The following is a 23,285-nucleotide window of genomic DNA, read 5'->3' on the forward strand; positions in this document are numbered from 1 at the left end:
GTAACTGCACCAGAGCTCCCAGTAACTGCACCAGTGCTCCCACCACCCAGCGCCATCTCCCCCCAGCGTCTCCCAGTAACTGCACCAGCACCACCCAGTGCCTCCCACCACCCTACCCCACCGTTAACAGCAGCACCCCCAGCGTGCAGCCACCCCTCAGGGTCCCCACGCCGGCACCCCCCTGTCCCCGCAGCGGCTGGGGGGGGGGTCACACCACGGTGCCAGAGGGGTGACCGCGCCCCCCCCCACCCCCCCCTCCCCGATTTCCCATCCCGCAGCATCACCACGACACCCGCTCAGGAAAACGCATCTTTTTCCCCCAGCCCAGGTAACACCGGCCGCTTGCCCGCGGCAGCCCTTTGCCGGCCACCAGGCACCGGCGATCTCCCCCCCGGCCCCTCCCCAGCCCCGGCTCAGACAGTGGCTTCGATCTCGGGGGGCTCGTCGTCCCCCAGCAGCCCGTAGGCCGCGTGGGTCTGGAAGGGGCGCTGCAGCGGGTGCGCCAGCAGCTTGGCCATGCAGTTGTGCAGCTCCACCGCCGGCCCCGTCAGCGCCACCTCGTACTTGTAGTTGGTGCCTTTGGTGTCCAGGCTGCTGAAGAAGGCGTACATCTCCTGGGGGGGGGACACAGGGGGGACACGGGCAGTGTGGGCGGGGGGTGACACAGCCCCCAGTGGCAGTGGGGACACACCCCGCCCCGCGTTTACCTTCCAGCTCGTCTCGTCGTCCTTCTCCTCCACCCCGTTGTGGATGTAAACGACGTCGAAGAAGAAGTAGGGACACTGCAGCATCTTCTGCGGGATGAGACGCCGGGATGGACCCGGAGCCGCCGAGCTCACCCATGGGTGGGACACACCCCACCCCCCCCACCCCCCCACCCCCGTACCTTCATCTGCTCCGACATGGAGAACTGGGGCTGGCAGCCCGGGCGGCCGAACACCAGGATGGTGCGAACCACGTAGGGCGGGGGGATGGTCTGGACGTTCTCCGTCACTGGCAGCTCGATCTTCTGCTGGCTGCGCCGGGGGGGGACACGCAGGCGGCTCAGGGTGCTGCGGGCAGGGCTGCCTGCAGGCTGCCCACGGCTCGGGGCCGCCCGCGGGGGCCGTGTCCCCCCCTCGTTACAACTTAATGAGCGTCTGCTGACAGGGGGGACTGGGGACGCAGCACCCACCCCCAGCAGCTCTTCGGGTTAAAAGCTCGCTGTGTTTTTACAGCAAATGGGAAAATTTACAGGTGGGTGGGAGACCCGACCCCCCCCAGCAGCCCCCGTGCCCCCCCCAAGCCGTACTCACATCAGGTTGAAGAGTCCCTCGAGATCTGTGACCCCAGGTAAGGACCGATCCCGGCACACAGACCCCTGCCCGCACCCAGAGCCGGCGGCCAGGGAGGGGATCACACCGGGGATGGACCAGAGTGGGGAAAAAACCCCAATAAATGGGTGTTTGGTGGGTCCAGAGGCTCCCCCAGCCTGGGGGGATTTGGGGGCCCGGTTTGACCCTCAAGCGCTGCTCTGTGCCGCAGCCGGCTCGGCTGTGCCGGGGACGCCAGCGAGGCCACGGACCTGCCGCCATCCGCGGGCAACGGGCCTGGAGGGTCCCCACTTATGCTCGAGGGACCCCGTTTGCACCCAAGGGACCCCATTTGCACCCAAGGGACCCCATTTGCACCCAAGGCACCCTGCGGGGTCCCGGCTCCCCCCATCCCACCCCCACAGGAGGTGGGATACTGAACGACTTGCAGACGACGGTCTCCAGGTCGTAGAGGCAGCTACAGACCTCGCGGGGGTCCGAGGTGAACCCTGAGAGCTGAGAGGAGCCAGGGTGAGGCGGGGGGGGGGAGCCATCCCCCATCTTCCCTGTCCCCCCCTGTCCCCCCCCCGTCCCCGCTCACCCACGTGGCGTCGTTGTTCACCACCACCAGCGCGAACTCGTGGCACTTGTCGATCTTGTGCTTCGTCCTGACGAACATCTCGATCATCTTCTGGGAGATGTTCAGCGCGTTGGTCTTGGACCTGCCGTGATGGGGAGGGGGGGGCCGGGACGGAGCTCAGCGGGGACCAGCGTGTCCCCCCCCCTGCTCCCCGTGGGGAACGGCAGAATGGGGGTCCCGCGAGCAGCCCCCCAACACTCACCCGTTGAAGGACTCCAGCTTGGGCAGCGCCATCTCCTCCGCCAGGTCCAGGCAGATGATCTGCGGGCGGGAGCCGCGGCTGAGCCCCCCCCCCCGTCCCCGCCGCCGCAGCCCCTCACCCCGGCATCGGGGCCGCGCCGGCCGCCCCCCCCCAAACCACTCACCACCTTCTCGGGGCAGTTCACCCGCGGCGTCTTGACCTGGACCTCGGTGGGGGGCGCGGGGCCGGGCCAGGCCGTGCCGTCGGGCGCAGCCGTGGCCTGCGGGCTGTCGTCGGCGCTGGCCGCCTCGCCCTCGCCCTCGCTGCGGTTGCCCACGCTGGCCTGGGTGCTGAGCGCCCGGTCCTCAGCACCCTCGGGGTTCGAGCGGGTCCTGGGCCGCGGTTCCGGAACCTTCTCCTCCTCCTCCTCGGCGGCGCTGCCCGGCTCCGACGTGTCCATCTCGCAGCTCCAGGCGGCTCCGGCGGCCGCGGGGTGTCGGCGCTGCTGCTGCCCTGCGCCCCCCGGCCCCCCCTTGTTCTTTGCACCCCCTGCTCCATCCACCCCCGATCACGTACCCCCACCCCACGCCCCCCCACTTTGTGCACCCCTTGATCACGTACCCCCCGCCCCACACCCCCCTGCCCCACTTCCCCCCGACTTCGTGCACCCCCTGCTCCCCACGCCCCCCCCACTTTGTGCACCCCTTGATCACGTACCCCCCGCCCCACACCCTCCTGCCCCACTTCCCCCCCCCTTTGTGCACCCCCTGCTCGCGTACCCCCACCCCCTGCCCCACGCTCCCCCTCACTTCACACACCCCCTGCTCACGTACCCCCGGCCCCCCCGGCTCTGCGCACCCCCTTTTCCTTGCACCCCTTGATCACGTACCCCCCCCACTCTGTGCACCCCCTGCTCACGTACCCCGTTATTCCCCCCCCGCCCCACTTCCCCCCACTTCACATACCCCCGCCCCGTGCACCCCCCTGCCCACGTACCCCACTTCCCCTCCATTTCGCGCACCCCCCGCTCACGCCCCCCACGCCCCCCCCCACACTCCGTGCACCCCCTTGCTCACATCCTCCCCCCGCGCACCCCCCGTTCACGCCCCCCCCGACCCCCGCACCCCCCCGCACCCCTCGGCGCGCGCTCACCCGCTTCCAGCCGCGTTCGCCCCGCCCTGTCCTGCCCCCCCCTCCGGAAGAGGCGTCGCGCCGGGGCTGCTGGGACTTGTAGTTCCCCGGGGTCCCACCGGGCACGTGGGGGCACCCCAAAGCACCCACATACACCCCCCTGCACCCATGCACCGCCCCTGCACCCCAAATATCCACGTGCACCCCCCTGCACCCATGCACACCCCCTGCACCCCAAATATCCACGTGCACCCCCCTGCACTCACGTACAACCCCTCTGCACCCCAAATATCCACATGCACCCCCCTGCACCCATGCACGCCCCCTGCACCCCAAATACCCCTGCTCTGTCCCAGCACCCCGAACACCCCCGCAGCACCCTCCAGCACCCACACACTGTCCCCCCCACACACCCCAAATAGCCCTGCAGCCCCCCTTTGCACCCCAAACACCCCTCCCTGACCCCTAAACTACCCACAGCACCCCTGGGCCGGCTCCCCCCTGGCCCCGCGCACCCCCCCGCAACGCCTCCTTGCACTGCAAACGCTCACACACACCCCTGCACCCCCAAAATATTCTGGGTGCCCCCCCCACCCCCCTAAACTCCAGGGGGTGCTCAGGGGTGCGGAGGTGGGTGCCCCCTCCTGCCTGGGTGCGAGGGCACACGGCGAGGGTCCAGCGTGGGGCTGAGGTGCCGCAGGGTCAGGAGGGTTTTGGGGGGACAGAGCCCCCCAAAATGGCTCCGCCAGGCGCCTGCACACAGGGCAGCGCAACAGTTAAGTGCAGGAGGCGGCTGAGGAAGAGGAAATCTGGGCAGGAACAAGGAGCGGGGAAAGCCCAGGGCAGCGGCCGGCGGCACAACCGTGACGTGCCGGACCGTGCCGGGACCCCCCCTTGGCTGCGGAACTGGGACGAGCCGCGGGGCCGAGCGCGGCCTGGCAGGAGGTGGCCACCATGGAGGAGGCAAGTGGGGTGTCCCGTGGGGTGGGTGCTGCCAGGGGATGGTCCCACGGGGCTGGGGGGGCTCCCGGTGCCCCCCACGGGCGTCCCTGGGCCCCCACGCGACGCTGCGGCAGCTTGGGAGGAGGCGTCGTGGCCAAAACTCATCGTCATCCCGGCAAACCCAAAACGGGCAGCCCCCCCCCTGCTCCCCGCAGCCCCCGCGGCGCCCGCCGGGCGAGGAGGAAGATGAGGAGGAGGAGGAGGACGTGGGGGGTGACGCCGAGGGCATCCTGCACTACGAGGAGCGCATCGCCGGGCTGCTGGCCACGGTGGCCCGGCTGCACCGAAGGGCCGAGCGGCTGCAGCGCCGCACGGGCAGGTACCGGCACACGGCGGCTGGGGGGTACCGGGGGCCGGCACCGCTCGGCTGCCGCCATCTCTGCTCTTCATCGCCCTGCAGGGAGGATGAGGAGGGCTGGGGGGGCACCGCCAGCCTCCCCGCTGCCAGCACGCAGCCCCGGCGCCTCGACGGCACGCTGCACGCTGACACCGGTCTGGAAGGTGGGTGAGCCAGGCCATGCTGTGCCAAACCGTGCCGTGCCGTGCCGAGCTGCGCTGTGCCGAGCCATGCCGAGCCATGCCGTGCTGAGCTGTGCCAAGCTGTGCCATGCCGTGCCGTGCCGTGCCAAACTGTGCTGTGCCGAGCCGTGCCGAGCCATGCTGTGCCATGCCAAGCCATGCCATGTTGTGCCAAACCGTGCCGAGCCGTGCCAAGCCATGCTGTGCTGTGCCGTGCCATGCCAAGCCGTGCCGTGCCAAGCCGTGCCGTGCCGTGCCGTGCCATGCCGTGCCGAGCCATGCTGTGCCGTGCCCTGACTCCGGCCACACTCCCTCTCCCCAGCCCGCAGCCCCGACCTCTTTGCGGACCTGCAGCACGCCGTCAGCTCGCTGGAACGCGCCGTCTTCTCCCGGCACCGGCAAACCCCGGCGCAACCTGGGCCCGGCGAGGAGTGGGCGCGGGCGGCCAAGGTGAGCCCACACCGGCCTGGTCAGCCCAGACGCCAAGGGGATGGGCGCCAGCTGATGGGCCTCCGTATCCCCAGAGCCTGGAAGAGCTGGACCGGACACCGGGCTGGGCCGGGGGGGTGACGCAGCGGGGCCCGGAGGAGGGAGCGGGCGAGGGGCTGCCGGCGGAGGAGGCGGCGATGGTGGCGAGGAACGTGGCACTGCGGGCGGCCCTGGGGCGCCGGGACGAGGAGCTGAGCCAGGCCACCGCCTCGCTGCGGGCGCTGCGGGGGGAGCGCGACCGGCTGCAGCAGAAGGTGGGTGCGGGGGGCACCGCCCTGGTTCAGCCCTTGCGGTGCCACTGAAACGGGCCCCCCCCAGTTCCGGCGCTCAGCCCGGTGCTGCTCAGCGCAGGTCCGGGAGCTGCGGGAGGCTCTGTCCAGGCTGGAGGAACCGGGGGGCTCCGGCAGCGACACCCCCGGGCAGGGGGAGCCCCAGGTGAGTGTGGGGTCAGGGTGTGACTGCGGCAGGGCCACACCTGGAGGGTTGGGTTCAGGTTTGGGCACCTCAACACGAGAGAGATCTTGAGGGGCTGGAGCGAGGGCAGAGGAGGGCAACGAGCTGGGGAAGGGCCTGGAGAATAAATCCTGTGAGGAGCGATGGAAGGAGCTGGGACTGTTCAGTGTGAGGAGGAGAAGGTGAGGGGAGACTCATCACTCTCTACAGCTCCCTGAAAGGACGTTGTGGAGAGGTTGGTGCTGGTCTCTTCTCCCAGGGAATTAGTGACAGAACAAGAGGGAACGGCCTTAAACTGCAACAGGGGAGGTTCAGACTGGACATGAGGAAAAAACTTTTCAGAGAAAGAGTGGTCAGAGAGTGGAATAGGCTGCCCAGGGAGGGGGTGGAGTCCCCACCCCTGGGTGTGTTTAAGGGTCGTTTGGATGAGCTGTGGGGGGATGTGGGGTAGGGGAGAACTTTGTAGAGTCGGGCTGAGGGTTGGACTCGATGATCCCGAGGGGCTTTTCCAACCTGAATGACTCTGGGATTCTGGGGGGGGGGGGGGGGCTCAGCGGGTGGGATCCTGCCGCGGTGCCGGGCTCTGCCTGTCCCCTCTGCAGGATTTGGCTCGGGGCGGTGACGGCGCTCAGCCCCACAGCCCCCTCTCCCCCCAACCCTCGGCGGGTGCCAGCCAGGAGCAGGAGGAGCGGGTGCAGCAGCTGCAGGGGTGAGTCCTTCGCCCCATCCCATCCCAGCCCTGGGCGCTGCCGAGGCCTCTGCGCTGGGGAAACTGAGGCACGGGCTAACGGCGGGCGCCGGCGCTGCGCAGGTGCCTGGCGAGGCTGGAGGAGGTGAACCGGCAGCTGGCGGCCGCGCTGCAGGGCTGCAAGAGCGATGCGGAGCGGCTCAGCATGGTGCTGGGCCAGCACGAGTCCCGCAGCACCGCCCTGCGCCTGGCTCTGCGCTGCAGGTGGGGACGGGGATGGGGGGGAACGGGGGGGGACACTGCCTCGGGGTGCCGTACTGAGCCCCTCACCCTGCAGCGAGCGCTGCGGAGGGGCTTACGCCGCCCTCCTCGACCTGATGTGGGCGAAGCTGGGCCGGGAGGATGGTGCCCGTGGGGGTGAGTGAGAGGCTGGGGGGCTGCGGGGTGTGGAGGGGTGCGGGGGGGATGATGGGGAGGGTGCTGGGGGGTGCTGAGAAGTGCTGGGGGATGCTTGGGGGTGATGGGGGGTGATGGGGGGTGATGGGGAGTTATCAGGGAGGGTGCTGGGGGGTGATGGGGAATGCTGGGGGGTGATGGGGGATGCTGGGGGATGCTGGGAGGTGTTGGGGGTGCTGGGGGGATGCAGGGAAGGTGCTGGGAGGATGCTGGGCAGATGCTTACGGGTATCAGGGGGGTGCGGGAAGGGTGCTGGGGAGCCCCAGTCCCCAGCACAGCCCCAGTGGGCTCATACTGGGACAAGGACACCCGCCTGAGTGCTGCCCACCCCCCCCGCCCCCCGCCGTGCCCAGGAGCTTCGGGGGAGCCGGGCCCAGGCCACGGGTGGGGGTGCAGCCCCCCACTGCTGGAGGGGCCGCAGGTGCCGGGCCGAGAGGAGCCGGACGGCCGGGAGGAGAGCGGGGACGGCGGCTCCCCGGGGCTGCAGAGGTACTGGGGAGCCGGGGAGAGGGGCTGAGCTGTCCCCGGCGGGTGGCACCGTGCCCAACCCCCAGCCGTGTCCCTGTGTCCCCCGCAGCCACCCAGCACCCCACAGGATGGAGGAGGGGGCCCTTCGCGAGCACATCCGCCGGCTGCGCGCCGAGCAGGCGGCTCTGGAGCCGTCCCTGCACGACGCCCCGGCACCCACCAGCACCCACCGCAGCGAGGACGCCCGAGCACGGGCCGAGCGGGCGCTGCGGGACGCCAGGGCCCTCCTGCCCAGCTGGAGGCGGCCGGAGAAAGCGGAGCTGCTGCAGGACTTGGCGATGCTCAAGGTGAGATACTGGGGGGGGAGATGGCGGGGGGCTGCACCCCCAGGTGTCTGCGGGGGTCCAAGCTTTGAGGGGGAGAAGGGCAGGAGGGAGCAGGGCTGGGGGGGGGGGGGTTAGGGCTGTGCCTCAGTTTCCCCCCCCCAGCGGTGACGTCGTTGCCCTGCCAGGAGGCCATGGCCGACCTGAAGATGCGGCTGCAGCTGGTGGAGAGGGAGAAGCGGGGCCTGGAGGTGCTGGCGGCCGGGCAGGGGCCGCAGGAGGCTGCGCTGCGCCTGGTGCTCCAGCACCACGAGTGGGAGCGGGATGGGGGGGCCGGCCACCCCCCCAGCCCCCCTAGCAGCTCCAGCAGCAGTGAGGAGGTAAGGAGCGCTCTGACCTCCCCACGGGGACCCTCCGTGGGGGCTGGGGGTGTCCCCAAGGGATGGGACCCACACCCAATCTCTGCAGGATGGCCAAAGCGGCCGGGTGGGAGCAGCGGCTCCCCAGACCCCCCCGGAGAGGAGGGCGGAAGAGCTGCTCCGTACCCTGACCCGGTAAGAAACGTCACCGACGGCCGCGGCTTCGTCACGGAGGGGGGGGGGTGTGCGGGCGCGGGGGCAGCGGGTGCGGGGCCGGCTGCCATGTGGGTGTCCCCAGGGAGAAGGAGCTGCGCGCCCGGGCGCAGGGGCTGGTGCTGGCCCTGGAGCAGAGCAGCGCCGTCAGCCGCGCGCAGCAGGCACGGTGCCGCGCCGTCACCGCTGACCTCTTCCATGCGCACAGGTGGGCAGGAGGCACCCGCTTCCCCGCTGGGGGCAACGTGTGTGTCCCCCCCGCCGCGCGCGCCCCCAGAATGCGGTGCCTTCCTGCGTGTTCTGGATGTGTGCTCCCTTCCTGCGCACCCCAAAACTACGGTCCCTTCGTGCACCCCCCAAAAACCGCTGCCCCATATTGCGCATCCCCACTGTGTGGTCCCTACCTGTGCGCCCCAAAACCACGATCCCTTCCTGCGCACCCCAAACCCAGGCTCCCTCCCCGCCCTGGTGCATGGTCCCTCCTTGCCCCCTCTCTGTCCCCTCTGTCCCCTCGGTCCCCGGGGTGCTGAGCATGCCCCCCGGGGTGCTGACCGTGCCCCCCGCAGCGCGCTGGCCCTGGGCTACCGGGGGGCCCGGCGGAAGCAGGCAGCCCAGCTGCGGCGCCTGGAGGTGCAGGCGGGGGCCCTGCGCAGGCAGCAGGCCCGGCGGACGCAGGCGCTGGCCCGACAGCTGCAAGCCCTGGAGCAGGGGATGGCCGGCAGCGAGACCTGCATCTAGGGACACCCCCGACACCCCCAAGACCCTCCTCGCCCCGTGCCGGGAGGCGCCTGGTGTACCCCCAGGGAGAATAAACCACTGATGCTCGTGGCTCTGCCCAGCCCCGCCGTGGTTCGGGTTTGGGGGGCGGTTTATGGTTGGGGGGTGCTCAGGCAGTCGGACCCCTGGCTCAGCTCATCCCAGCGGGGCCAGGAACAAAGGCTGCCCCCCCCCCGCCGCCCCCCGCTATCTCCCGGCGCAGATGAAGCCATTTCGTTATCCCTGACGTGGGATCAAAGGTGACGGCGGTGGCCGTGGCGGCCAGGGCCCATGAATATTCAGGAGGGAAGAGGAGCAGTGACCCCGCGCCGGGGGTGTCCTCGCTGCGCAGGGAGGGGGGGGCCCCGGCAGAGGGGTTGGGCCGGGGGGCTGCCGTGGGGAGCAGGGTGGGGGGGTCTAAATCCAGCAGCCTGAACCCTGACACGATGATGGGAGCCGGGCTGAGCGTGGGTCTGTGGCGGGAGGATGCGCAGGGCCATGGGGCTGCCCAGGGCTCAGGGACGCGGCAGCTGGAGGGGAAACTGAGGCACGGAGCCACGTACGGGCTCAAACGAGGCCTGTGGCTCCCCGGGGGGAAACAGCAGCAGAGGGCAAGGCTTGGGGGATCAATATCCAGAGTTGTGGGGATGGAGAAGGCAGAGAGAGGCCTGCGGGGCTGTGGGGCAGGGGTGCAGGGCTGTGGGGATGCGGGAATGCAGGGCTGCAGGGGTGCGGGGATGCAGGGCAGGGCTGCAGGGATGCAAGGACACAGGGATGAATCTCACCCCTCCACCCCGAGCTGCCCGTGCCCTCTGCCCCCACCACCTCACCGCCAACCAGGAGCCTTCCAAAACAGGGACAGCCCCGTGGCCCCGGAGATGTCGGGGCTGGGACGATGGAGAAGTTCCCCAGGGCCCCGGGGGAGCAGCCCCAGCACGAACCGGGGCGCAGCGGTGCCACGGGCCCGGCCGTGACCGCTGCGACAGGCGCTGCTGCGTGCCCGGTGCGGAGGGACGAGTCTGGCACCCAGATACCAGAGTGGGGGGGCTACTGGTGCTGCCGGTGCTGCCGGTGCTGCCGGTGCTGCCTGCTCCCAGCCCCTGGCCCTGCCTGCAGCCCCTGTGCCAGGCGCCGGTGGGGACCGTGGCTCAGCTCGCTCTGTCCTGGTGCAGGGGGGGGGTCCCGGGGGCTGCCGGGGGTCGGTGGCGGTGGCGTGGAGGGGCTGACCCGCAGGTTGAAGGTCAGGGCTCTGCCCTCAGACCCCTTTTCAGATTCAAATGGGCTCCTGGGGGCTTTGTGCGGGGTCAGGCTCCACCGAGAGCCGCATGAAAGGGCCACGGCGGCCGCAACCGCCCGGGTGCCAGGAGGAGGGGGAGGACAGGCGGGACCCGCCGCGGCCCCCACCCCAGCTGGAGGGGTGTCCCCCTCCCTGTCACATCCCGCTGACCCCAGGGCCACCGGCGGGGACGGGGTGCCCAAGGCGGGGTGTCCCTGGTCCTGTGGGCTCAGGGTGGGGGGAGCTGGGGGCTCCTGGTACGATGCTGCTGGTGCGGCACGTCACAGCACGGTGGATGAGGGTGGTAGGACCCCCCCTCTTTGCCCACCGCTTACCCACACCCCCCTCCCCGTGCACCCAGAAACCTGCAGCTCCCCAGGGAGGGCTCCACGTTGCAAGATGCCGCCGTTCTGGCCCAGTCCCTGCCTCAGTTTCCCCTCTGTGGAGCAGCGTGCGAGGGGCAGCAACACCCCCCCACCCCCCCCCAGCACCTTTGGGTGGGACTGCACCCCGCTTCCTGGGAGAATGGGTCCTGGGGGGCTGCGAAACACCATCCGGGGGGGGCACACAGAGGTGAAGGTGGGGAGATGATGGGAGCAGCAGGGACAGGCGGGGGTGGGGGGCAGACAGGAGGGCGAGTGATTCATGCCCCCCCGGGGAGGGAGCGTCTGGCCCTGCCTGGGTGGGGGCCAGGGGCGCGGGATCTGATATCCCGGGAATGCAGGACAGGGAGTGGCCCCCTCCGGCAGGGAGGGGGGGCCCGGGGGCAAGGGGGGGGCTGGGGGCGATGAGGGTCAGGTCTCCCTCAGCCCCTCTGCAGGGCTGGGGGCAAAACCGTGGTGCTTTGCGGGGGGAACCGCCTCTCCCGGGGGGGGGTCGTGGGGAGCACATGGCGGAGAGAGAGCCCGGTGACCCCCCGCCACTGTTTGCACGTGCGTGTGCCCCCCCGTGCGTGGGGCTGCGTGTCCCGTGCACATGCGTGTGCACTTGGCGGAGGCGTGTTGGCTGCACCAGCACGTGACGGGCGCTGCCTGCGGCGTGTGTGCTGTGGGGCAGCTGTGGGGCAGCCGTGGGGCGCGGGGACATGCCGTGGGGCAGCCGTGGGACAGTTGTGGGGCACGGGGACATGCTGTGGGACAGCCGTGGGGCACAGGGACATGCCATAGGGCAGCCGTGGGGCACAGGGACATGCCGTGGGGTACAGGGACATGCCGTGGGGCAGCTGTGGGGCGCAGAGGTGTGGGGCAGCCCTGCCCGGGGAGCTGAGGAGCCGCAGCACAGCCAGCCCCGGCCTCCCTTTGTCCTTCGCCTGCGGCGGCGCGGCCACGGTTCAGCCCGGCAAGGTCACGAGCTCCCGCGGCCGCTGTGGGAGAGTCAGGACCCCCCTGGCCATGAGGGTCCTTTTCCCCGCCCCCCCCTGCTCCCCCCCAGCTCCGGAGCAGCTCACACCAGCCCTCGTCACCCCCCAGCACGATCCGGCCCCAGCAGCACAGCACCCTTGGCCCCCCGGCAAACCGGGGCTGGGGGCGGCTCCAGGGCAGAGCGGGGCCGGATCCTGCCTGACAGGGACCCACCTATATCACATCGGGGTGCGGGTCCCCGTGGGGGTGCACTGAGGCCTGGGAGGGACAGACAGACAGACAGACGGGGTGGTGTCTATCTAAGCCCCCGGGAAGTTCCCACGGGGGTTTGGGAGAGGGCACTGGGTGGTGCTAACCGGGATGCCGGTAACCGGGTCAGCGCTGGTGGCACCAGCACCCCGCTCTCCAGTGCTGCTGGCACCCAGCTCGCCGGCAGTGATGGCACCCAGCCCTTTGGCAGTGCTGGCACCCAGCTCACCACCGGTGATGGCACCCAGATCGCCATCAGTGATGGCACCCAGCTCTCCGGTGCTGCTGGCACCCAGTTCTCCACCAGCGATGGCACCCAGCTCGCCACCGGTGCCGGCACCCAGTTCTCCAGCGGCACAGCCCTGAGCCTGGCCCTGCCCCTGCCCGTTTTGGCAAGGGTTGCTCAACCCTGCTCCCGGCTGTGGCAGAGCGGGGGGACGCCGCTGTCACCCCGCACTGGATCCGGATCCGACACCGAGCCCAGAAACCTCCCCCAGCCCCAGCGGGCGCCTCTGCCGTGCCGGACCCTTCCCGGGGGCGTCGGGGCGGCACGAAACGCGCCGGCAACTCCCGGGGGCCCTTTTGTGCAGCGGAGTCAGCGGAGCAGCGCGAGGAAGGAGGAATTCCTCCGGAGATCAAACGCCTTCGCCAACTGGACACCGACGTCAAAACAAACCCGGCTCCCACCGCGGGGCTGCGAGCCGCGCGGGGGAGAAGATCCAATTTCCTCCTTTGTTCCTGGATTATTATTTTTTGCAGGGGGCGAGGAGGCGAGGGAGCGGCAGGGAAAGGGCCATAAATCACGGCCTGACAGAAGAGAAAGGAGAAATGGGGCCGGCTGCAGGTGGGGGTGACCCCCCCCCCCGCCCAAACCAGGACCCCCCCCCGAGCCTGGCCCCTTCCCAGCCGGCTCTGCCGGGTGTTGCTCCCCAACCGCGGCAGCCCCGTGGCATCGGCCCCGCGCGCAGCCCTTGCCGGGGACCTCGGCGCGGCGGCGTTAGCAGGTACCTGGTGAGCAGAGATCCCTCCAGACAGGAGGAAATGGAGGTTTTATTTATGGCCGGAGCCGTAATCCATCCGCCTCTGCTGCACCCCGGCTCCGGGCTCGGTGCTTTGCCGGGGATTTTTATATCCCTCCCGCTTCGCCTTTCCCTTAACCCTGACGGAGACGCCGGCCCCGGCACGTGGGTTGGGAATGCCAAGGCCGGCGGCACAGGGCGCCACAAAGGTGCCGGCAGCGCTCGGCCCGAGCCCGTCCCTGCGGCGTGGGGTCCCCCCGCGAGGGCACACCGGGGTGCGTGGGGGGCACCCAGCCCTCCTGCACCCCAGCTCCACACCCTGCCCGCCGGACTTTGCCCCTGAAGTCAAGGTGAAAGCCGCGCTGCCGGGAGACACCGGGGCCGCCGCGGCATGGCCGGGAGGCGAGTTTGGCCCGCGGGTGAAAGGCGAAGGCAGGGCGATAGCGCGGGGCGCTCCTGGGTCAAGCACCTTTCCGCACAGTTTATTTTCTTCGTTAATAATTAACCGGGCAGCAGCAGGCGGGTGCTGCGCACCCCCAGCCGGCACCCCCAGCCCACCCTTCCTGCGGGGCCGGGCGACGAGCTCGTACGGGTCCGACTTGACGAACCACATTACACACGGATTTTACGGGGCCCGGCCGCATCCAGCCCTTCGCCCCCGTCCCAGGGGCTGAGCAGGGCGACGCGTCCCGAGCTGCGGCCAGAGCCCCCCCCCGGCACGGCCCCGGCCCTTGTGCCCCACACGAGACGGGGAGCGGCGGCCTCGTGCCGCGGGCGGTTAATTAAAGATCCCGCTGGGGCTAGCGGAGGGGATCGGCCGATGCCGGCGGCTTGGCCACGGGCCAGGCGTGGGGAATTGCCACCCGTCCTCCCGCCGCAGCCCGCGGCCCTGAACCGCGTCACCGCGTACCACGGCGCGGCAACTCGGCCGGTGTCACCCCCCCGTACCACCACGGGGGCAGCTCAGGTGGCTCCAGCGTGCCCATGGGCAGCGTTCAGTGGCCACTCTGCCCCGGGGGCCCTGTTGCCGCTCTCGGCAGCTTAGAGGTCACTTGCTGGGGGGGGACAAGGACCACAGCCATGACCGCTGCCGGTGGCACGCCGTGGCCTTGCCCGCTGGGCTCTCGGTGCCACCCCGGGCAGCACGAGGTGCCACCCGCTCCCGAGGCCAGCGAAGGGTCCCCAAAGGCCATCGGCCGGGGCCACCTCCAGCCGCCTCCACTAGCCAAACCGCCTGCTCTAGCGCGGCTGCCAGGCCACGGCATCGCCCTGCCCGTACCCTGCCCGCCACAACCGGTACCACCGGCCCACGGAGCCGCCCACCCCCGCCGTGCCCAGCCCCGCTGCGGCGGAGCTCCCTGCCCGGTTCCCCCCCCCCCGCCCGGGCTCGGCGGGGCCGGGGCCGGGGCAGGACCCGGCGGGCGGCGAGCGGAAGGGGAGGAGGACGGGGAGGAGCATCCAGGGCGGCCACCGCGGCAGCGGCTGAACTTTGCTCTTTCGCGGGAGGCGGGGAGAGCCCCGGGGCTCGGCGGAGCGGGTCCCGCCGGACCCGGACCGGGCTGCCTGCAGCGGCGGCGGCGGCGGGGCCCGGGGGGGCGAGGGCGGGCCGGGGCAGCGCCGCCTCCTCCTTCTTCTCCTCCTCCTCCTCCTCCTCCTCCTCCTCCTTCCCTGCCGGTGCCGCGGAGCGGAGGAGCCACCGGGGGCGGGCAGCGGCGGCCCCCGCATGCGGCCGAGCCCCGGGGCAGCCGCCGTGCCCCGCGGGGGGATGCGCCGCGCCGCGCCCCGCTCCCGCCGCCGTAAAGTTTCCGTGAGGCCCCCCCGTTAACGGGGGGAGGGGGGGGGAGGGAGCCCTGAGATTTTTTTTTTTTTTTTGGGGGGGGGGGAGTAAACCAAAAAAAAAACCAAACCAAACCTTAAAAATCCCAAACCGGCCGCCCCCCCCCCCCCAAAAAAAAAAAAAAAAACCCAACAAAAAAACAAAAAAACTTGCTCAACTCGTTCCGGGAGGCGCCGGGCGCTGCGCTCCGCTCCATGCGGCGGCGGGGCCGGTGCTGAGCCCCGGGGCCGCGGAGCCATGGCCATGGTGGCCGGTGGCTGGGGCGAGCCCAACGGCGGCGGCGGCGGCGGGGAGGAGGCGGGGGCGTCCCCGGCGGGCGGCGGCAGCGACGCGGAGCACGGCGAGGAGGAGCGGGCCGGGGCGGCCGTGGACTGCGTGGTGTGCGGGGACAAATCCAGCGGGAAACACTACGGGGTCTTCACCTGCGAGGGCTGCAAGAGCTTCTTCAAGCGCAGCATCCGCAGGAACCTCAGCTACACCTGCAGGTAAGGGGCTGCGGGACCGGCGAGGAGGGGGGGATGGAGGGATGGCGGGGGGGGTTGGGGGCAGAGTCCTGGCCCGGTTGTAGCTCTAAGGGTGACCCCCCAGCCGGTGCTGGTGGCCGCCGGTTGTGGCTTCCCGGCGTGGCTCTGCAGTGGCCCCCGTGTAGCTCGGCGCTGGCCCTGCCGTGGCTGCACGCTGGCCCCGCTGCAGCGCTGGTGGGGGCCCTGATGGGGCCGTAGAGTGGCCCCCCGGTGCGGCACGCTGGCCTCTGGTGTGGCACAGGGATGCCAGTGCTGGCACAGTGGTCCCCAGTGTTAGCAGAGTGGCCACCGGTATGGCACAGTGGCTCCTGATGCAGCACAGTGGCCCCTGATGCAGCACAGTGGCTCCTGATACAGCACAGTGGCCCCCAGTGCCAGCACAGTGGCCCTTGGTGCGGCACAGTGGCCCCCAGTGCCAGCACAGTGGCCCCTGATGCAGCACAGTGGCCCCCAGTGCCAGCAGAGTGGCCCCTGATACAGCACAGTGGCCCCCAGTGCCGGCACAGTGGCCCCTGATTCAGCACAGTGGCCCCTGATGCGGCACAGTGGCCCCCAGTGCCAGCAGAGTGGCCCCTGGTGCAGCACACTGGTCCCAGTGCCAGCGCAGCGGCCCCCAGTGCAGCACAGGGGTCCCCCCCGTGCCCCGCACCCCGCACAAGCAGCCCCTCTGCCCGGCACATCCCCAGCCCTCGGAGGGACGGATGCCCCGACCCCTGGGCCACGGGCCACAGCCGGTGTCCGGCTCCTCGTCATCGCCCGGCTCCGCTCCGGCATTAATTGCTGTTCCAGGCTAATGCCTGAAAACCCGCCGCGGCTGTGAGTCACTTCGGTCACGGCCGCTCTCCCCGGAGAAGGCACCAGCGCGGCAGCGGGTATAATTTTAACCGGAGGTGTCAACAAGCCCGGCGTGCTGCGGGCGCCGAGCCGGCGAGATGGCGGGAAGAAGCCGCGGCCCCCGCGCCAGGGCCGGCAGATCGGGGCCCACCGGCAGCACCGCGATACGACCCCCGCGAAGTTTGGAGCTGCAAATAACTCCGGAGTTTCTGTCGGGCTCAAAAGGAGCATCGGGCTGGCTGATGCGCACAACAAACCCCCTCCCACCGCCACCCCCCCCGCCCCGAGCCCTGGGCTCTTCCCAGCGGGGGAAATGTGGCTATAGGGGCTCGCTCGCACGTCTGGATCCACGTGCAAGCGCTTCCAGCGGCGTTTGAGGGTGCTGGGAGGATGGTGCCCGCGTCCTGGCCGTGAGCACCCCGCCGCCGGGCTGGGAACGGGGCACCCCGCCTCGGCACCCCGCTTTTTGAGCTTCATCTCGTGGCGGCGCTGAGACGCGGTGGGAAGGGAAGGGGCAAGCGCCGCTGCTGCGGTGGGAACCGTCTCCGAGCCGCCTCCTTGCTCTGGTTTGGGCGGCCTAGATTCGTCCTCCCCCGTGCGCAGCATCTCCTCTCCCGGCAGCTCCCGGCACCGGCGTTGCCGGGTCCCGGCTGACGTCAGCCGAGCCGCTGGTGGCCGTGGAGTGGGGCCGTGGAGCTGCCGGCGTGGGGCCGGGTTCAGCCCCCCTCGGTCCTGGCCCCGCAGCGTCCTCCCGGGCGCGGGGGGCAGCGGCTGCGTCGCCCCTGGGCCCTGCCTCAGTTTCCCCATCGGATCAGCGGGAGCCCAGCAGCAGAGTCAGCCGAGCGCCTGCTCGGGATTTAATGATTCGAAGATGGGGAATACAGATGGCTTTTGAGAAATTCCAGTTTCCTGGAACAAAGGAAAGGCCAAATCAGGGCTCCCCGGGAGAGGGACGGACTCTGCGTCCCAGATGCCGCTTCCGTGCGGGGGTGATGGAGGGGCCTCTCCTGGGCTGTGAGCATCCAGGATTTTATCCTGTGCCTGTCACTGGTGTCTGGGCACCTACTTCAGGTGTTTTGGGTTTTTTTTTCCCCCCCTCTTTGTGCTGGGAAGTTGCTTTTCCAAGTAGGGAATAAAGTGTCAGAGGGGCCGGAACAATGCTCCCCCAGCAGCCCTGGCATCTGCTTTGTTCAAGGAGTCAAAAGCAGCATCAAGCCAAGATTGCTCTAATTTGAATATTAAAAGTGAGTTGGATTCAGTTTAGTTCTTGCACTAAATAATTACATGTTCTAATTACATAATTAGCACAGTATACGCCTTTTGTATTCTCACAGTTTCCCAGGTCGCTGCAGCCTATCAGTTGGGAAACAGCGACGAGAGCCGCTGGCGGGAGCTGAGATGATTTTGGGGTTTTCCTGGTGCTGGGGACGGTGCCCCGAGGCCACGGTGAGGGTCAGCCAGGCCCCGGCCGGGAGGTTCGGCCGCGGGGCCGGGAGCTTTACCCCCGCCGCGGCGCAGGCGACTGATGAAGATGTAATCTGACGTTTTGATTAGCTATCACTTCTCCGCTGGAATAACTTTTTATCAGCAACACGTTTTAAAATGTGCTAAGCGCAGTGGTGATGTTCGGGGTGAATTAATGCCGGTTTGAGCGCGGTGGGAATCCCTGCCTGTCTCGCCTCTGGAGTCGTGTAGGGATGAGGAGATTCGTGTCAGGATTCCCAGGCAGAGCCGAGCTGCTGCCGGACGCCGGCGCGACCCGGCCCTGCCTGCTGCTTGAAATGCTTTAATTTCTCGCTGGTTTGCTGATAACCCTCTTTCCGCCCCGTTTGCTGCGCCGGCCTTTGGGTGGGCTGCGAGCGCCCGGTGTCACCTGCGCCCCGCTCTGTCCCTCGGCCCTGCGGGGTCCGTGAGCGCGACGTGGCCTCTGGGAATTGTGGGGGGTTTGGATTCTGATGGTGCCGTTCGGGAACGTCTTCCACGGCTTGTCCCGGCGTCCCGCTCCCCGCGGTGGAGCTGGCTTTGGTGGTGGCCAGTGGCCCGCCGTATGGTGCAGGGCTACCTAGTGCCCGTGGCTCCTTGCCCAGGGTAGGACCCGTGTGCCGGGGGCTGGGCATGACCCCCTTGCAGGCTCCGGGGTTGTTCAGGGGGGGGAAAGTGTCCCCCCGTCCGGTGCAGACCCCCCGGGCACCACTCCGGAGCCGCCGGGTTTCGCTTTGCTGCGCTCGCAGGGTCCGAGCGCAGAGGATGCGGCCACCGCCATGGCAAGCGCTCGGTGCCCGAGGGGTCACGGGCTCAGCACCGCGAGGAAATAGTTGAAATTCCTCAAAATTCCTCACACGTCTGGCAGGGAGGCTGGAGGGGGGGGCTGCTCTCTTGCTCCCCCCCCCCCGCCTCGCCCCACATGCTGGGACATGGGGCATCATCGCTCGCCAGCACCGTGTCCCCCAGGATGGGGGCCCTGTGCCCCGAGGGGGGGTCTCTCTGCTTGGGTACAGCCCTGGGCATCACTGGCAACCAGGGCCATCGCTGGCAACGCCAACGCAGGAAATGGCTGTTTCCATAGCGGCCGCGTGTGGCCTGGGAGCGCCGGGATCTGCCCGGCCGCGGCCGCGCTCCGAGGCCTTTGCCCGAGGGTGGTGGGGAGGTGGGTGATGGAGCAGCTGGGGTGGGGTACAGGGACCCCCCCACCAGCGTCACATCGCTCCTCCCCGACACCTCATCGGCCCGATCCTGCCTGCAGGTCCAACCGCGACTGCCAGATCGACCAGCACCACCGCAACCAATGCCAGTACTGCCGCCTGAAGAAGTGTTTCCGCGTGGGGATGAGGAAGGAAGGTAACGGCAGCGCCGCGGGCACGGGGACGGTTCCCGAGGGCTCCCGGTGAGCCCCGTCACCGCGATGTGGGGCTGCTGCAGCGCCGGCCAAAGGCTCCCGGTGCCCGCTCTGCTCCCCCCACAGCCGGGCTCGCTCCCACCTCTCCAGGAAGCCTGTTTGCATCAAAACCCCCCCTTTTGCCCCTTTTTTTTTTTTTTCTCCTTGAATCGCCCTCGGTGCCAGCAGCGCAGGTGGTGTTTGTTTGGAAAAGCCTTGAGCTGATAAGGTGACACACCTGGAGCCGGCCCCGCTGCCCCACGCGCGGTGGAGGTCGGCTGGGACGGGCTCCCGGCGTTTCTCCTTGCTCCCCATCACCCAAGGGTGCGAACCCCAAAAATACTTCCCAGGCTGCTGAAAAACAGCACGAAGGGTTTAGCCCAAAAATCTCCAATCCCCGCGGCGGGACGGGGCTGCGCCAAAGGCACGTGCGGGGCTGGAGGTGCCGGGGCTCGGCGCGGGCTCTGCCGGGGTGGCTCGGTGGCAGGTGGCATTAACGTGAGGAGCAAGGTGGGGGGAGGCTACTGGAAGCAGGACAGTAATTCCCTGCTTTCCAGAGGAGTCGAGATGGCATTATTGCCACTTAGCATGATTTAGAGCTCTCATTTAAGTGGCTCATGAACAGCCCATAAATTAATTACTAGGGACTGAGCAAATAGTGGGCACTAATGGGAGGGGGGGGGGAGCTGAAAAATGGCTCTCCCTGAATGCAATTAGGAGGGGGAGTGCCCCCGGGTTAACGATGCTTCCAAGATGGACGTTTTATTTGCAAATAAATGATTGCTGCCATGCGATGACCTTGGGTAGCGATCGCCCCGCTCTGCTGCAGCCGGCGTGGGGACGGGGTGGGGTGGGGTGGGGGGGCCGTGGTGCCAGCAGGGCACAACCGGGGCTGCTCCTGCGCCGGGTCCTGGCAGAGCAGGGGGTGGCACGGACGCTGCCCCAGCCCCGGCTGCTGGCCAAGCCACGGCACTGGGAGCTGCTGGTGAATCACCGGGGTGTTAAATAGCTCGAGCGTAGCTCTCGCAGCGCAGCGGAGGGGGCACACGCCACCTCCCTCTCCCCAAAAGCCGCCCGTTGTTCCCTTAGGGTGGCAGGATCCGGCCATGCCGGGATGCTGGGTGGGTGGTGGGAGCATCCCCGTCCTCCCTCACCTCGCATGGGGCTGCGGAGCCCCCGGGAGCGGGCAGGGGGATGTAGCAGGATGCAGCAGCAAAGCAGACACCTCTCCTCTCGCCTCCAGCCGTGCAGCGGGGCCGGATCCCCCCCACCCACTCCAGCACCAGCCCCAACACGATGCCCAGCGGCGAATACTTCAACGGGCAGCCGGTGTCGGAGCTCATCTCGCAACTGCTGCGGGCTGAGCCCTACCCGGCCGCCCGCTACGGCTCGCAGTACGCGCAGCAGGGCAGCGTCATGGGCATCGACAACATCTGCGAGCTGGCCGCCCGCCTCCTCTTCAGCACGGTGGAATGGGCCCGCAATATCCCTTTCTTCCCCGAGTTGCCCGTCTCCGACCAAGTGGCCCTGCTACGGCTCAGCTGGAGCGAGCTCTTCGTCCTCAACGCGGCGCAGTCGGCGCTGCCGCTGCACATGGCCCCGCTGCTGGCCGCCGCGGGCTTCCACGCCTCCCCCATGTCAGCCGACCGCGTCGTCTCCTTCATGGACCAGATCCGCATCTTTCAGGATCAGGTGGAGAAGCTCAACCGGCTCCAGGTGGACTCGGCTGAGTACAGCTGCCTCAAAGCCATCGCGCTCTTCACGCCGGGTAGGTCGGGCTCTGTCCCCCATCTCCGTCCCATGGAGCTCCCCGTCTCGGGGAGCATCCAGCCACCCCCCCCCCCCTCATTCCCCCAGGGGTTTGGGAGCCAGAGAGCACCGCGAGGCTCTTGGGGGAGATGGCAGAGAGTCCTCGTGCCTTGGAACTTCTCACCGTGGTTCGCAGCATCCCGGCTTGTCCGTCTGGGTGCAGGGATGAGCTTCCCCGGGGCGATGGGAATGAGACCTGCAGGAACACAAATAACCCCCCGTGCACTGCGGGGGGGTGTCTTGGGGAGCCCCGTCCCTCGTTCAGCTCGTGCCACGGAGGTGCCTGGTCCTTCCTGGCAGGGACGAGCGACCTTCTTGCACCACGCTGCGGCCGGCTGCGTCCCCTGACGCGGCAGGAGCGCGGCCACGGCAGCTGGCTGCGGAGAGAGGTCGGGGGGGGGCTCACTGGGGATATCGGGGGGAGCTCCAAAGCCTGACCCCTCTCCATCCCATCCCTCTCGCAGACGCCTGCGGCCTCTCGGACCCGGCGCACGTGGAGAGCTTGCAGGAGAAGGCGCAGGTGGCCCTCACGGAGTACGTGCGGTCGCAGTACCCCTCGCAGCCCCAGCGCTTCGGCCGGCTCCTGCTGCGGCTGCCGGCGCTCCGGGCCGTGCCGGCCGCCCTCATCTCCCAACTCTTCTTCATGAGGCTGGTGGGGAAAACGCCCATCGAAACACTAATCAGGGACATGCTGCTGTCCGGGAGCACCTTCAACTGGCCCTACGGGACGGGGCAGTAGGGGACAGAGCCTCGACACCCCAGGGACAACCCCGGGGAACCCCCAGCAGCCGGACCCGGATTCCCTCCAGCGCCCCGAGATGGTGCCGTCCCCAGGGGAGCCCCAAACTGCGCCGGCCCCCCCGCCCCGCAGCCGTCTCGTCGCTCGTCCGTCCGCCGCAGTGGCGGGGGGCTGCTCCCCCCCCCCCCCAAAAGCAGAGGGGTTGCAGCGTTGGCCTCCCAACCCCGAAGGTACTGGCCGTGCCGCCACTGTTGGACACCGAACTCTTCTGTACCCCCCTGAAGCGGAGCTCCCCAGAACCCCCCCCCAGTCTCTCCCGGGGACGTTGGAGCATCCCCGGGGCTGGTCCCTTGCTCTGTCCCTGTGTCAGAGCCAGGCTGGAGCCCAGGGAGGGGGTCACCGTCCTCTGGCTGCCCCTCCGAATTTCAGGTGGCAGGAGGCTCAGACAGGAGGGATGGGAGGTGGGACCAGCCGGGCTGGCGTGGGGGGGGGGCCCCTGGATGAGCAGAGCCATCTTTTGGGGGGTCCTGCTGCGGGACCCCTTGCCTCTGCTACCCCCAGTCCTGAAAATGGTGGAAAAAGGGGCAATCAAAGCCCCTTTGTGCCCTGCCCAGGGGCTGCCCCTGCCCGCCCGGGCCGTATCCAGCCTTGAGGACTGAAGCACTGAGCTTGGAGCGGCTCCTTTTTGGGGACCCAGGTTGTCTGAGCCTCATCCCAGCCCCCCCCTGCACTTTCCACTGAAGCATCTCCACTGTCGGGGCACGGGGAGGGGTTCACGGGAGGGGATGGGGGTGCAGGGGAGGGGACGGGGGTACACAGGTGGCTGACCGGGGCTGTGCACCATGCGGGGTGCAAACCAGGGGGTCCTTTTGCGTTTGCCCTGCCCTGCTCCCCCCCCACCTCGCTCGGTGCTTTTTCCCCCCACCCCAGGCCGGATCCAGCACCCACCACCGTCCCCACACTGGGGGCGATGGGCGCCAGCACCCCCCTCCCCACGCTCGCTATGTTCCTGTGCCTTTTTTTTTTTTTTTTTTTTTTTAAAGCCAGGTTCGGGGCAGAGAGGAGATGTTGTGGGGGACCAAAATCAGGCTGGAAAGGGGTGATGCTGCTGCGGGGGGGGGGGTCTTTGTCCCCAGGGCTGAGCCGTGCCGGAGGAAAGGGCACATGGTGGGGATGGGGGGGGCAGAGCCACCTCGGAGGGACGGGGGGACGCCCTGTGGCCTCCCCCCGGGCTCTGCTTCTCAGGGGTATCCACCATGCAAACAGACGGAGGCAGGATTAGCCGAGGATTTGTCATTTAGATTGATTCACTGAAAATATAATCCTTGTTCAATGATACTAAACAAATTAACTGAAGTCAATAAAAGATGTTTCTTACAACGCCGGGGATCTGCTGTGAGCGGGGAAAGGGGCTCATCCTGCAGCGACGCCGAAGCCCACCCTGGGGCGGTGGGGGGAGATGAAGCAGTCCCAGAAATTTAAGACCTTTAAGGCACATGAAATTGGATGGTTTTTGGAAATCCTGGGGATTGTGGGGTGGGGTGGGGGGGGTCTCCGGAATAAATCCCGTTGCCCGCAGCCTGCTGGGGAAGAACTGGATCAGCAGCACCAAGGGGAGCAGGAGCCAGCACAGAGGTTTGTACCTGCTCTTTGGGGGGGCAAGGTGGGGGATTTGGGGGGGCGGGGGTGTCCCCTCTGAGGTGATGGGTTTGGGGGTCCCCCTCAAGGTGGCATTTTGGGGTTTCTCCCATCTTGAAGAGGCTGAGAGTTGGGTGCTCTTTGCCCTGCGAGG

General features: G+C 68.9%; 3 protein-coding genes across 7 annotated transcripts; 2 read left to right on the forward strand and 1 right to left on the reverse strand.

Annotated features, from left to right (window-relative positions):
• Positions 1–296: 296 nt before the first annotated feature.
• BABAM1 (BRISC and BRCA1 A complex member 1) lies at positions 297–3,301 on the reverse strand. Of its 2 annotated transcripts, none has more exons than XM_074851844.1 (9): positions 3,266–3,301; positions 2,298–2,626; positions 2,135–2,193; positions 1,894–2,014; positions 1,730–1,808; positions 1,296–1,320; positions 887–1,016; positions 708–791; positions 297–614 (listed from the first exon to the last, which is right to left on the reverse strand). In XM_074851844.1, the coding sequence occupies exons 2-9, from the start codon at positions 2,571–2,573 to the stop codon at positions 414–416; spliced, it is 975 nt and encodes a 324-aa protein (XP_074707945.1). In that variant the 5' UTR covers positions 2,574–2,626; positions 3,266–3,301; the 3' UTR covers positions 297–413. The 2 variants fall into 2 exon arrangements, with proteins under 2 accessions (XP_074707945.1, XP_074707944.1); XM_074851843.1 differs by having other exon boundaries at positions 708–794.
• Positions 3,302–4,102: 801 nt separating this feature from the next.
• Positions 4,103–9,042, forward strand: USHBP1 (USH1 protein network component harmonin binding protein 1). 4 transcript variants are annotated; one of them, XM_074851772.1, is made up of 14 exons: positions 4,103–4,565; positions 4,647–4,747; positions 5,088–5,215; positions 5,290–5,508; positions 5,573–5,689; positions 6,310–6,416; positions 6,519–6,659; positions 6,733–6,812; positions 7,205–7,340; positions 7,429–7,666; positions 7,831–8,022; positions 8,111–8,196; positions 8,300–8,422; positions 8,781–9,042. In XM_074851772.1, exons 1-14 carry the CDS (start codon positions 4,246–4,248, stop codon positions 8,950–8,952), a joined length of 2,160 nt encoding a protein of 719 aa, XP_074707873.1. In that variant the 5' UTR covers positions 4,103–4,245; the 3' UTR covers positions 8,953–9,042. The 4 variants fall into 4 exon arrangements, 3 of the variants coding, with proteins under 3 accessions (XP_074707873.1, XP_074707871.1, XP_074707872.1); XR_012626567.1 differs by lacking the exon at positions 8,781–9,042 and having other exon boundaries at positions 7,156–7,340; positions 8,300–8,351; XM_074851770.1 differs by lacking the exon at positions 8,781–9,042 and having other exon boundaries at positions 8,300–8,766.
• A 5,346-nt stretch (positions 9,043–14,388) lies between these two features.
• NR2F6 (nuclear receptor subfamily 2 group F member 6) lies at positions 14,389–22,873 on the forward strand. The gene is made up of 4 exons (XM_074851818.1): positions 14,389–15,197; positions 18,814–18,908; positions 20,189–20,713; positions 21,219–22,873. Exons 1-4 carry the CDS (start codon positions 14,950–14,952, stop codon positions 21,491–21,493), a joined length of 1,143 nt encoding a protein of 380 aa, XP_074707919.1. The 5' UTR covers positions 14,389–14,949; the 3' UTR covers positions 21,494–22,873.
• The last annotated feature ends 412 nt before the right edge of the window (positions 22,874–23,285 follow it).

This window comes from Strix uralensis, chromosome 27 (genome assembly GCF_047716275.1).
Source record: "Strix uralensis isolate ZFMK-TIS-50842 chromosome 27, bStrUra1, whole genome shotgun sequence".
In the NCBI taxonomy this organism is placed as follows: Eukaryota; Metazoa; Chordata; class Aves; order Strigiformes; family Strigidae; genus Strix; species Strix uralensis.

Coding starts and splice junctions, on each gene's coding strand:
- BABAM1 (XM_074851843.1), bottom strand. CDS start 2,573: ATGGACACGTCGGAGCCGGGCAGCGCCGCCGAGGAGGAGGAGGAGAAG. Junction 2,194..2,297: donor TGAACTGCCCCGAGAAGGTG/GTGAGTGGTTTG, acceptor TCCCGCCCGCAG/ATCATCTGCCTGGACCTGGC. Junction 1,321..1,729: donor CGTCGTCTGCAAGTCGTTCA/GTATCCCACCTC, acceptor CTGGGGTCACAG/ATCTCGAGGGACTCTTCAAC.
- USHBP1 (XM_074851770.1), top strand. CDS start 4,246: ATGGTCCCACGGGGCTGGGGGGGCTCCCGGTGCCCCCCACGGGCGTCC. Junction 4,566..4,646: donor CTGCAGCGCCGCACGGGCAG/GTACCGGCACAC, acceptor ATCGCCCTGCAG/GGAGGATGAGGAGGGCTGGG. Junction 6,660..6,732: donor CGCCTGGCTCTGCGCTGCAG/GTGGGGACGGGG, acceptor CTCACCCTGCAG/CGAGCGCTGCGGAGGGGCTT.
- NR2F6 (XM_074851818.1), top strand. CDS start 14,950: ATGGCCATGGTGGCCGGTGGCTGGGGCGAGCCCAACGGCGGCGGCGGC. Junction 18,909..20,188: donor CGTGGGGATGAGGAAGGAAG/GTAACGGCAGCG, acceptor TCTCGCCTCCAG/CCGTGCAGCGGGGCCGGATC. Junction 20,714..21,218: donor CATCGCGCTCTTCACGCCGG/GTAGGTCGGGCT, acceptor TCCCTCTCGCAG/ACGCCTGCGGCCTCTCGGAC.